This window comes from Lampris incognitus, chromosome 12, assembly GCF_029633865.1.
Source record: "Lampris incognitus isolate fLamInc1 chromosome 12, fLamInc1.hap2, whole genome shotgun sequence".
In the NCBI taxonomy this organism is placed as follows: Eukaryota; Metazoa; Chordata; class Actinopteri; order Lampriformes; family Lampridae; genus Lampris; species Lampris incognitus.
In genome coordinates, this window is record NC_079222.1 from 19,003,464 (window position 1) to 19,015,782 (window position 12,319).

General features: G+C 43.6%; 1 protein-coding gene across 1 annotated transcript in view; it reads left to right on the plus strand.

The window, feature by feature from the left end:
* dym (dymeclin) overlaps positions 1-12,319 on the plus strand; it is a 99,405-nt gene that overhangs the window by 47,690 nt on the left and 39,396 nt on the right. The window contains exon 14 of the mRNA XM_056290294.1: positions 5,457-5,556. Within this exon, the coding sequence (XP_056146269.1) occupies positions 5,457-5,556 (100 nt within the window). The remainder of the gene's footprint in view (positions 1-5,456; positions 5,557-12,319) is intronic.

Here is a 12,319-nt window from a genome sequence, read left to right on the forward strand (position 1 = left end):
TATCTCTCTCCATCTCTTTTGCTTTTCTGTAAGTAAACTGGGTAATTGATTGCATGTCCGGTCAAGATGATGACTGATGATGATGATTCATCCTTCTGGCTCCATCACTATGCCCTCTTTCTTCATGATCAGGTTCAGCTTTACATTAGGTATTTGCAGAAGCAGGGAGCAGAACATAACAAAGTAGGTAACAAAAAACATTGATGAAATGATACAACAACAAAACAAACAGAAAAAGAAAAAAAATCAGGGAATATAAAGATACAGCATATTGACAGATGTACAAAATGAAATAGAGATGCTACCTTTAGTATGCAATGCCGGCTTTTTCTAGCCCCTTCCTCTCGCTATTATTTTTACTATGTCTGTCAGTACTTAAACCCCAACACTGGTATTATAAAATCTGCAGTGAGGAAATGATTCTGGGGTAATGTTTCTAAGGCCATGGCTGTCAGTGCCTCACCATAAGCATTGGATGAGACAGAGCAACTAGTTTTTGTAGTCCCTGTGATTCATTTTGTGTGAGGGTGCCAGATGTGCCTACTTGGTGGTCTCTCGGTTTACCTTGTGTACTGCTATGGCAAACTGCCATGGCAGTGCACAAGGTCCTATTGAATTAAGCCAGTGGTTCTCAAATGTTTTCTGTCATGCCCCCCTTTGGAGGAAGAAAAATTTTCATGCCCCCTGCCCCATCAAAATGGTGACAAAATGGGCCAAGTTTAACTTTATTTAGATAACATCAAGATCATTAACATTCCTTTCACTTTTCTTTCAGTAATTTCTGTTGTGCAAATAACAAACGCAAGTTCCACTTCAACTTTATCAAATTTTTTTGTGACATTTGTCACTAGATTGCTCCATCAGTCTGTGGGCCTTTTCTAAAACAGAGAAAAAGGAAATCAGATTTAAAAATCACTTTGCTAGAACAATAACAATAATTTCGATCTGTGCAAAAAAAAGAAAGAACGAATACAGATATTTGGCAAAAACGATGAGCAAGTCAATTTACGAGAGCTCAAGTCTTGTCACTGCATCAGTGGCTGCAATAAGCCTGTTTTGCACTGCACATCTTTTCAAAATGGGGTTGCAGGCTTGATACTGCCACTCTCAAGTCATGCTCAATGATGAGCTTAGATCTGTATTAGTTTTCTAGTAGTTTTCAAGTTCTGGTTGTTGTTTGGGACTGTTTACATGGTGTTTTCAGCTCGTTTTTTTTTTTTTTTTACATTTCACGTTTTATGGGCCTTGTTACGTTTGTTAGATTAGCAATATGTGTTTTCCGTTTCGTTTTTCAGGTAATATTTTCACTTTTTCAATTTTGCTATTCAAGTTTGACCATGTCTCTCTGAAGTTTAAATTGTTTACAAATAGCATTATAGTCGTTAAAATGTTAATTTTGGTGTCAGTCGCTTCCTAATAGACATACAATGCATTGATATCTCAATTGGGTATTTATCTTGACACAATATAGAGTTTAAAAACCAGCGTTCATTTTGATTGCCCATGGTCATTTTAGGTAGATCTTATCATAACTTTTTTTGTGCGATTGATCTAAAAGTAATTTTAATTAAAATATATGCAATTTTAGGAGCATTCAGGGAGCGACAGGTCTGTATCTTTTTTTTTTTCCCACAAAGTTATTAAACTTTGTGGAATCTCAAGGCGCAGCCAAGGTGAGGAGTGTGTCCATTTTGGTAACCTCAGAATTGCATCTCTGCTCTTCGCATATGATGTGGTTTTTTTGGCTTCATCAGAACACAACCTCCAGCGCAGCCACCACTGGGGTGGTTTGCTGCTGAGTGTGAAATGGCTGGGATGAGAGTCAGCACCTCAAAGTCTGAGGCCATGGTTCTCTACCGGAAAATGGTGGATTACCCCCTCCAGGTTGGGGATGAGTTGGTCCCACAAGTAAAGAAGTTCAAGTATCTCGGGGTCTTGTTCACGAGTGAGGGTAGGATGGAGCAGGAGATTGACAGGCAGATTGGTGCAGCATCAGCAGTAATGTGGACGTTGTACCAGACTGTTGTGGCGAAGAAGGAGCTGAGCCGGAAGGCAAAACACTCAATTTACCAGTCAATCTTCATTTGAATCCTCACCTATGGTCATGAGCTTTGGGTAGTGACCGAAAGGGTGAGATCGCAGATACAAGCGGCTGAAATTAGTTTCCTCCGTAGGGTGTCTGGGCTCAGCCTTAGAGATAGGGTGAGGAGCTTGGACATCTGGAGGGAGCTTGGAGTAGAGCCGCTGCTCCTTCGCATCAAAAGGAGCCAGTTGAGATGGTCTGATTAGGATGCCTCCTGGGTGCCTTCCTTTGGAGGTTTACCGTGCACAGCCAACTGGGAAGAGACCCCGGGGTAGACCCGGAACTTGCTGGAGGGACTACATGTCCAGTCTGGCCTGGGAATGCCTTGGGATCCCCGGAGAAGCTGGAGGGCGTTGCTGGGGAGAGGGACGTCTGGATTGCCCTACTTAGCTTGCTGCCACCGCAACCTGACCCCGGAGAAGTGGCTGAAGATGAAGTTATTAAACTTGAAAAATCCATTCTTGTGTTAAAATGAGAGATTCCTGAGAAAATGTTAATGAAAACCTCAAGGTTTCAACACTTACCGTGATCAGTTGCAGAGTGCGCTCGAAATAAACACTGAGACAACAGCTTCTTAGTCATGCTCGTCCCTCTTCTTCAGAATCAGAATCATGTTTATTGGCCATGTAGGTTTGCACAAACATGGAATTTGACTCCAGTTTCGAGGCTTTCTAAGTGTACTTAACGGAGAATAACAACACTACAACACACCAATCTTCAGATATATACACAAGGGAGGTGTCCGGGTGGTGTGGTGTCGATCCCAGTGTTACCTCCCGCTTGGTCAGTTGTCCCTACAGACATAAATGGCTGTGTCTGCGGGTGGGAAGCCGGATGTTGCTATGTGTCCTGGTTGCTGCACTAGCACCTCCTCTGGTCTCCCGCTCCATCCTACCCTCACTTGTGAACAAGATCCTGAGATACTTGAACTCCTTCACTTGAGGCAACAACTCATCCCCAACCCGGAGGGAGCAAGCCGACATTTTCCGGTAGAGAACTATGGCCTCAGACTTGGAGGTGCTGACTCTCATCCTGGCCATTTCACGCTCAGCTGCAAACCGCCCCAGTGCATGCTGGAGGTTGCGTTCAGATGAAGCCAACAAAACCACATCATCTGCGAAGAGCCGAGATGCAATTCTGAGGTTCCAAAAATGGACACACTCCTCACCTTGGCAGCGCCTTGAGATCCTCCATGAATATCACAAACATAATTGGAGACAAAGGACAGTTTTGGCGGAGTCCGACACCCACCGTGTTTGACTTTGTGCCAAGAATGCAGACACAGCTCTCACTTTGGTTATACAAGGACCGGATGGCTTGGAGCAACTGCCCCAGTACCCCATACTTCTGCAGTACCCCCCACTGAGTGCCCTGGGGTACACGGTCTTAAGCCTTCTCCAGGTCCACAAAACGCATGCAGACTGCCTTGTCAACCTCCCATGCCTCCTTCAACACTTCCGCAAGGGTAAAGAGTTGGTCCATTATTCCACGACCAGTACAGAATCCGCGTTGTTCCTCCTGGATCCGAGGTTCAACAATCGGTCCCAGCCTCCTTTTCAGTACCCTAGAGTAGACTTTCCCAGGGAGGCTGAGCAATGTCATTCCTGAGAAAAATTTAATTAAAGCTTCAAGGTTTCAGCACTTACCTTGATCAATTGCACTGTGCGCTCGGAATAAACACTGAGACAACAGCTTCTTAGTCATGCTCATCCCACTTCTTCAGAATCAGAATCATGTTTATTGGCCATTTAGGTTTGCACAAACATGGAATTTGACTCCAGTTTCGTGGCTCTCTCAGTGTACAAGAATAACAACTCTACAACACAACAATCTTCAGATATATACACAAGGATTGGCTATATACAAGTGAAATAAGAGGCAATAAAGTGCAATGGTGCAGAGAATATATCAGAGATGCTGAAATAGATGTTAGCAGGTTACTTACATACATGCCTGAGGTAGATGGACATGACAGAGCGTATCAGTATACATACAATGTGCAGTATATACATAATGTTTATTTTATGATTTATTGACAGTGTTAAGCGTTCATTTGAATGACAACCCGTGGAAAGAAATTGTTTTTACATCTGGTTGTTTTGAGGTGCAGTGCTCTGTAGCGCCTACCAGAGGGGAGGGACTGGGGGACAGATTGTGACCAGGGTGTGATGGGTTCTCTCTTAATGAAAGAATATCTACTGAAGCAGAATTGACTTGATAATATCAATAGTGGGTTGAGTTTGAAATGCATTCAGTCAAATATACCCCGTGTTTTCAGAACTTCGGAAATGATCAAATGTTGTTAATGCTATTGACATGAAAATGACTTTATGTTACGCAGTAACTCAATCAGACGTTCCGGGGCAAACTTTTAAACTGAATGTTCAGTAAGCTGATTTGTGACATATCCAATGTGCCATTGTTCACAATGTCAGCTCTTTATTACAGAATCAATATTTAACTGTATGAGCTAGAGGAAGTGTTAGAAGTCTAGTTAACAATAAGATTTCAGTTGCAGGGCAACGGCAGTTCACATAAGGTTCAGTGATATAATTTAAATGAAGAAGTGTGCTATTGCAATTTGCTATTGGAATCCAGTCAGCAACTTCTTAGCCAATTTGATGCCACATATTCATATGTGCATGCACATGTGCATATGTGTGTGTGTGTGGGGGGGGGATTCCTGCCCACCCTTTACATTTTATACTCAAGGTCCCAAGATCCATTTATCAGACCCACAGACACTTGATGTATGTTTCTAAGCCATAGTATGTAATCTTATGGCACAGAATCTCAGATACACTGGGCGGCACGGTGCCCCAGTGGTTAGTGCTGTCGCCTCACAGCAAGAAGGGGGGGGGGGTCATCCCAGGTCGTCCTCTGTGTGGACTTTGCATGTTCTCTCCATGTCTGCCGTGGGTTTTCTCGGGGTGCTCCGGTTTTCCCCACCATTAAGAAGACATGCATGTTAGGGTTAGTACTCCTGTCTGTGCCCCTGACCGAGGCATGGCAAGACGAACTGGAGTTGGTCCACGGGCGCTGCAGGGCGGTTGCCCGCTGCTCCTAGCTACACAGCTAGGATGGGTTAAATGCAGAGCGTAATTTCCCTACAGGGATCATTAAAGTATATCAAAATCAAAACCAAAAGTACACACACATCAAGACAACCAATCCTGGTAATAGTGTGAATTTGATTGAATATTAAATTGAGGCTGTGTCCCGCTATGGAAAGAAACACCACTGATTAGCATATGTGATGATTGTGTGTTCTGTTTCTCTGTACTTTATAGAAATTAGTCATATACTACCATTACTGTTGTGCTTTTTTTTTTCTTTAACCCTTTTGCTGTCTCTGTGTCTCTGTTTCCCACAGCTTATTTGCTCTGCTATCCAAAAAACACAACAAGGTACTGGAGCAGGCGACACAGTCTCTAAGAGGCAGACAGGGAGACAACGCAGGCCTGCCGGACTATGTAAGAAACACGCAAAATGCAAACACATACATGTAGCTTTTGAAAAAGAGAAAATAGAGAGGATTGCACCAAATCACTTTCTGGGTCCCCAGGATAACTACCATACACCCCTGCATGATGGTCAGCACATCAATGCAGAGGTAAAGGAACAGGTATGGCAGAGGGGTTACGTAGAGGCTGTGTGTGTGTGTGTGTGTGTGTGTGTGTGTGTGTGTGTGTGTGTGTGTGTGTGTGTGTGTGTGTGTGTGTGTGTGTGTGTGTGTGTGTGTGTGTGTGTTAGGAACTGCCACCAGCCAACGTGACCCGCAACATTTTAATGCGCTGGAAATTCAAGACATCTACTGAACATCCATATGCATTGGATGTGTAGCCCTTTAGGGTGTACTCAGTATAACAAAAGTCACATTTATGTTATGGTAATTCCTCTAAATAGAATATAAATTATCCAGTTAAGTTGTACGAAAATGAAGCCGAATGTTGTTCTTAGTGTGACATTATATTGAAAGACACAAACAAGTGCTGCCTCTCTTGCTACCAGGCAAATGACATATTTTGCCTACGAACATTTAAATGAGTTGCCTAATTAATTATAAAATGGATAATGAATGAGCACAATAGACGTTAGTCCTCTCTAATTTAACCAGCTTTGTTTTATGTTAGACTGTGGCCTGTAGTAATCTGTAGCTAATGAAAAATCCGAACTCTCCAACTGCGTGATCCTGCCGCGCGCTACGTCCCCCTGGCGAAACACCTCACTGTCAGGTGAAAAGCGGCTGGGGACTCCACATGTATCGGAGGAGGCATGTGGTAGTGTGCAGCCCTCCCTGGATCGGCAGAGGGGGTGGAGCAGTGACCGGGACGGCTCGGAAGAGTGGGGTAATTGGCCAGATACAATTAGGGGGGAAAAGGTGGGGGGGGGGGGGTACAAAATAAATAAATAAATAAAAGGCATCATTTAACGAAATAAAAGGCATTATTCGTCAAAGCCTTAAATTTTCTTTTCTCCTGGACAATTTGCCTGGCAGCAGTTTTATGTACCGACTTTTGAGTGGTTTCATCAACCCAGCCAAAAGCTGGCTTAGCTGGCTAACTGAAATGTTGGTGTGTATATGTACGTATATGTGCGTGTGTGTGTGTGTGGGGGGGGGGGGTTCAAATCCTCAAGAATGCATACATAGACCAATACTGTGGCAAACAATTGGCCAGAAACAGTAAAATTTAATCCTAAACCTTAGAGTTTTTCTTTTGTTTACTCAATATTGACATAAATCCTCTGCAGTTCGCAAAACATGATGAGCGGGAGGACTTTATAGCAGTTAACCATTTAAGACATAAATCAAATGTAGTCAATCATCTCTAGGTGTTGTTGTTTACCAAACTGTAATAATGAATAATTTAATTCACTGGAGCCTTTGTTACAGTTTGTGTGTTTGACCCTAGTCCAGGCTCCTCTGCCTTCAGGTCTGTATGTCTAGGTCTCTGTCTGGCTTGTCTCATTAGGTTTGCATGCTCTAAGATGAGTGTGAGTGTGTGTGTTTGTCGGGAGTCAGCCAGACATTAGGAGGCCCCCACCCTTACCCCCCGGCCCTAGGTGTTGGGGGACCATGTGTGTGTGAGTGCTCCCTCAACCATGCAGCAACTGTCTGAGTCTCTGACACAGACAGAGACACACGTAATACACACACACGTACTCGGTCACAGAAGAAGCGGCCTTCATCCCCCATTGTTTGGATGCTTCTTCCCTTCAGGGTCCATTTTAATGCTCTGATTTGTTTTATTTAGACACACGCACACACAAACAGGCATTTATATTACTGAAAATAACAAAATACTTGTGCATACCTTTTATTTATTTCTTGTTTTTTTGCTCCTTTATTGATTTCAAGTCAAGTGCGTAAAATTTTGCCAAATCAGTATGCGGATTGACAAAACCATACTGGATCAGTTGAGGTTCCGTACTGGATTGGCTGAGGCCCGGGTTAAGAACGACCGCCATTGGTGCTGTGCCCTCACAGGGTACCGATGGAAACTGTACAATCCGCTGTGGCGACCCCTGAGAAACAGGGAACAAGCTGAAAGAAGAAGATTGATTTCAAGTCCAGGTATCCTCATCTGACCATTCAAAATGCAAATTCACTATGAATGAATCAATTGGAGCTGAGCTGGAAGGCAAAGCTCTCAATTTACCAGTCAATCTTCGTTCCAACCCTCACCTATGGTCATCAGCTTTGGGTAGTGACCGAAAGGGTGAGATTGCAGATACAATCAGCTGGAATGAGTTTCCTCCGTAGGGTGTCTGGGCTCAGCCTTAGAGATAGGGTGAGGAGCTCAGACTTCTGAAGGGAGCTCAGAGTAGAGCTGCTGCTCCTTCGCGTTGAAAGGAGCATGTTGAGGTGGTTCGGGCGTCTGATTAGGATGCCTCCTGGGTGTCTTCCTTTGGAGGTTTTCCGGGCCTGGCCAACTAAGAGGAGACCCCGGGGTAGACCCAGAACTCGCTGGAGGGACTACATGTCCAATCTGGCCTGGGAACACCTTGGGATCCCCCAGGAGGAGCTGGAGGGCGTTGCTGGGGAGAGGGACATCTGGAGTGCCCTACTTAGCTTGCTGCCACCGCGAGCTGACCCCGGAGTAGTGGCTGAAGATTAATCAATCAATCAATCAATCAATGACAGACATGTGATTTGAATGCATTAAAATCCATAGTTGCCTCCAAAAGAAGGTCAGAGAGAGCATTCAGCAACAGAAAAGCACCCCTGGAGCTTATAGAGATGCAGTTCTTGCTCAAGGACACGAGATCTTAAACCAAGCATCGCTTAGTATGATTATTTCATATGCAATATATGAGTAGTTCTTTCCTAGGAAAATGGCTTGTGCCTACTCTGAGATGTGAACTGTTGAGACTAAAACACATCCTGTGACACTGCTGGTATCCTTGAGCCTAGACTATACTAAATGGATTTGACAGTGGTTCTCACGTCTGCTAGCCACTGCTAGAAGTTAGCTCTTGGCTGTGTTTAGAAGGGAACATTATTGTATATTTGCTGAGCATGAGATACCACCGATGTGAACCGAAATATGCACACAGAGATCAATTTTTTCTTGGAATTGTGATTCAGTTTCATCCATACACACGAGCACACATCATTTTGCTGTGTCTTCGGCAATGAACATCATGGTCTTATTTAGAGGTGTGCATACCTGGTGGGTGATAAGTCATTCTCTGTTTTGCTGATAGAGGGACTGTGACTTTCTAGCTGGCCGTTGTTTGTGACTGTTCAATTGAAGGCCTTGTTCTTTTCTATCTGCACTGATAGTGCCCAAAGTCTACCAATGACACAATACATTTGCTAACTTTAAATAACCTGATAGGGGCGGCATGGTGGCTCAGTGGTTAGCGGGATTGCCTCACAGCAGGAAGGTCCTGGGTTCGAGCCCCAGTGTAGTCCAACCACAGGGGTCGTCCCAGGTCATCCCCTGTGTGGAGTTTGCATGTTCTCCCCGTGTCTGTGTGGGTTTCCTCCGGGTGCTCCGGTTTCCTCCCACAGTCCAAAGACATGTAGGTCAGGTGAATCGGCCGTACTAAAACACACACATTCCCTATGAATGTGTGTGTGTGTGTCGGCCCTGTGATGGTCTGGCGGTCTGTCCAGGGGGTCTCCCCGCCTGCCGCCCAACGACTGCTGGGATAGGCTGCAGCATCCCCACAACCCTGAAAGCAGGATAAGGGGTTTGGATAATGGAATAACCTGATCGGTCCCAACCATTTAAAGAAAGCGTGATCCATTTTGTAAGACCTTGGTTCATTAGGAGAAGCAAGAAGCTTTTATAAACCTGCCCCTGTAGGCCACACTAAACATGGGATTGATATATGAACAGGGTGACATTTGGTTTGATCAGAATTAAGTGATATTATTAGCCAAGGCTTAATGGCTGGACAAGTTTAAAGACCCACTCTGGTGAATTCAAATGATTCAAAAAAATTTTGAAAATACCCAAAGTGTGCAATATATCAATAAGTTATACTTTTGTCACTTTTCAGCGAATTAATAGGTTTTATGCTGTAATGAATTCACTGTATCTTACAGTATGATCCATTTTTGTAAAAAAAAAAAAAAATGCTAAACCTTTGCAATCTGTGGACTCAAAGTCGGGTGAGCATATTCAATTTTTATAATTTCTCAGGAACATAATTTTTACAGATTATTCTCCTGAGAAATTATCAGTGATTGCTGGCTGGTGGTGATGTTGGGTGGGTGGGCTAACAGATGCATCATACCCATCAGTAGTTCACGCTGCAGCAACAGCAGCATCACATCTGAGATACCAAGTTACAGCAACGACACTGTATACCTTGCTATAGCAAGCGCTCTACAAAAACACTATAGAGAAGTACCCACAAGAATGGCCTGATGCCAAAACTCTCTCTCTCGCTCGCTCTCTCTCTCTCGCTCGCTCTCTCTCTCTCTCTCTCTCTCTCTCTCGCTCTCGCACACACACACACACACAAAGCCACAATTCCTAGTTGGGTCTAAGCTACGTCTCCTCCCAAAAGCTAGCATGGCAAACAGAAAAAGTGAATTCTTAGCTACACTTGCCGTTAGCCAGTCCTTTCCTGAAAACCAGGTAACACAAACTTGCGACTTTGTCGTTTGTCCTGTTGTTTTATTTGAATGTCGTTAGGACATTTTGTCCCCAGTCTCGTCACTTCAATTTTTTTTCCTTCAAAGACGTGGAAGAAAATAAATGATAATGTAAATAATCAAATTCATTCATGCTAATGCCTGCAGTCACCTTCCCCTCCCCACTCTCACACAAATAGTGTTTCACTGTATGTACCGTTACTCTGTACGTCCGCTGTCATTGATCAAAAGCCAGCGGCCTGAGGGCTGAATGAATGTAGCCCAAATGATCAGCAAATAAAGGGGACGAGGCGTGACGCCTGTCACTCACTTACTCTGAAGATGAATGAAAGCTGATGCTACTGGGTTTGGGCTGTAAAACATAACCCCATCTAGATATATCCCGTGTTTTTCCTATTTGGTGCTGTTGCTGCTCTAGGTCACACCAAAATTTAGAACAATCTGTTCTAAGGTTTTTTAACAATTCTCATCTTTACTGTAAAAGATAGGGAGGGCGTAGCCCTGATAGCCCACTAATAGCAGCCTTCCCTGGAAATTAGGATGTTCTGCTTGTACTTAGTCTATATTAAATCACTTTAAATGTCAACTTTTCCGTATTTAGACCACATCTTGGGGGGGGGGGGAAGAGAGTATTTTACACAAACCCAGCCAGACTCAATGATTAAAGGTGAGATTCTGTTTAATGCTTTAAAGCACACACAAACATGCAGGCACATTTTTCATGTTGGTGGCTGTGAATTTCTTTGTTTTTTTGAGTGGTGTGTTTGTGTGTGTGTTTTTTTGCCTGGAGCAAGTGGTCCTTTCTGCCTGTTCTTGTAATTGTGTTTTCCCACTAAGGAATGAGAACTTCATGTTCATGGGTCATCAAGTCTATACATATTATCATGGAGTCACTTTAGCAGAGAGGCATGAGCAGTTATTCACAAAAATGTGAATTTCAAAAATGCATTTATTTGGATTTTTTACATCTTAACATGTAATGGCACATTTCAATGATCATTATGCCAGCACATAGTATCCAGACTTAATTGCATGTCCTTTACAACAGTGAAAGATTTACCTCTAAAATCTCTTAAAGATATTGAATTGTACACCTCTGAGAACTTTATGAATGTTGTCTGACAGTAAATTCAATGGTTCAGCAAATTATTATTCTTTCGGCTTGTTCCCTGTTTCTCAGGGGGTCACCACAGCGGATTTTATAGTTTCCATCGGTACCCTGTGAGGGCGCAGTACCAATGACGGTCATTTTTAACCCGAGTCCCGACCGATCCCATATGGTCTTGTCAGCAGTCTTTGTGCTTTTTCAAAAACAGAGTAAAGCAAAACAAATTTTAAAAATCACTTTACTAGAACAATAACAAAGTTCAATCTGTGCAAAAAAGGAACAAATACAGATATTTGGGAAAAACGATGAGCAAGTCAATTTGTGAGAGCTCAAGTCATCACTACATTAGTGGCTGCAATAAGCCTTTTTTGCGCCGCACATCTTTTCAAAATGGGGTTGCAGGCTTGATACTGCCACTCCCAAGCCATGCCCAATGTTGAGTTTAGATCTGTACTTTGTTTTAATTGAGGCAACAGAAGAAAAGGCCATCTCACAGAGATAGGATGTGGTGAAAGGAAGCAGAATGCTAACAGCCCTCTGTTCTATGAGTGGATACTCCCTCTCCACACCAAGCCAGAATTCACTCAGTGTCTGAGCTGTAAAGCTCAGCCTTACGGTGGAGGCAGATGTCTTCTCGATGAACTGGTCTTCTTCAGCAGAGCTGAAATCAGCAGGTGCTGCTGCATTGAATGGATCTGTCACCCAGTCATACTGAGCACTGTTATTTGGGGAGTATTTTTGAAAGAATCCTCTCAGGGTAGAGATGTGCTCCTTAAGACACGGTATCACTGTGGTGGCTCCAGAATCACTGGTTTAAATAAATTCTCTCAGATTCTCAAAGAAATCAGTATTTCCTTGATCAAGTCACCTGCCCCACATCTCAAGCTTTCGAGTGAATGCACTGGTCTTGTCTGCCAGGTGAGGAAGGTGCTTGTCTCTGCCTTGAAGCTGAAGATTTAATTCATTCAGCTTTCCAAATATATCGCTGAGATAGGCCAGTTTCATCAGAAAATTT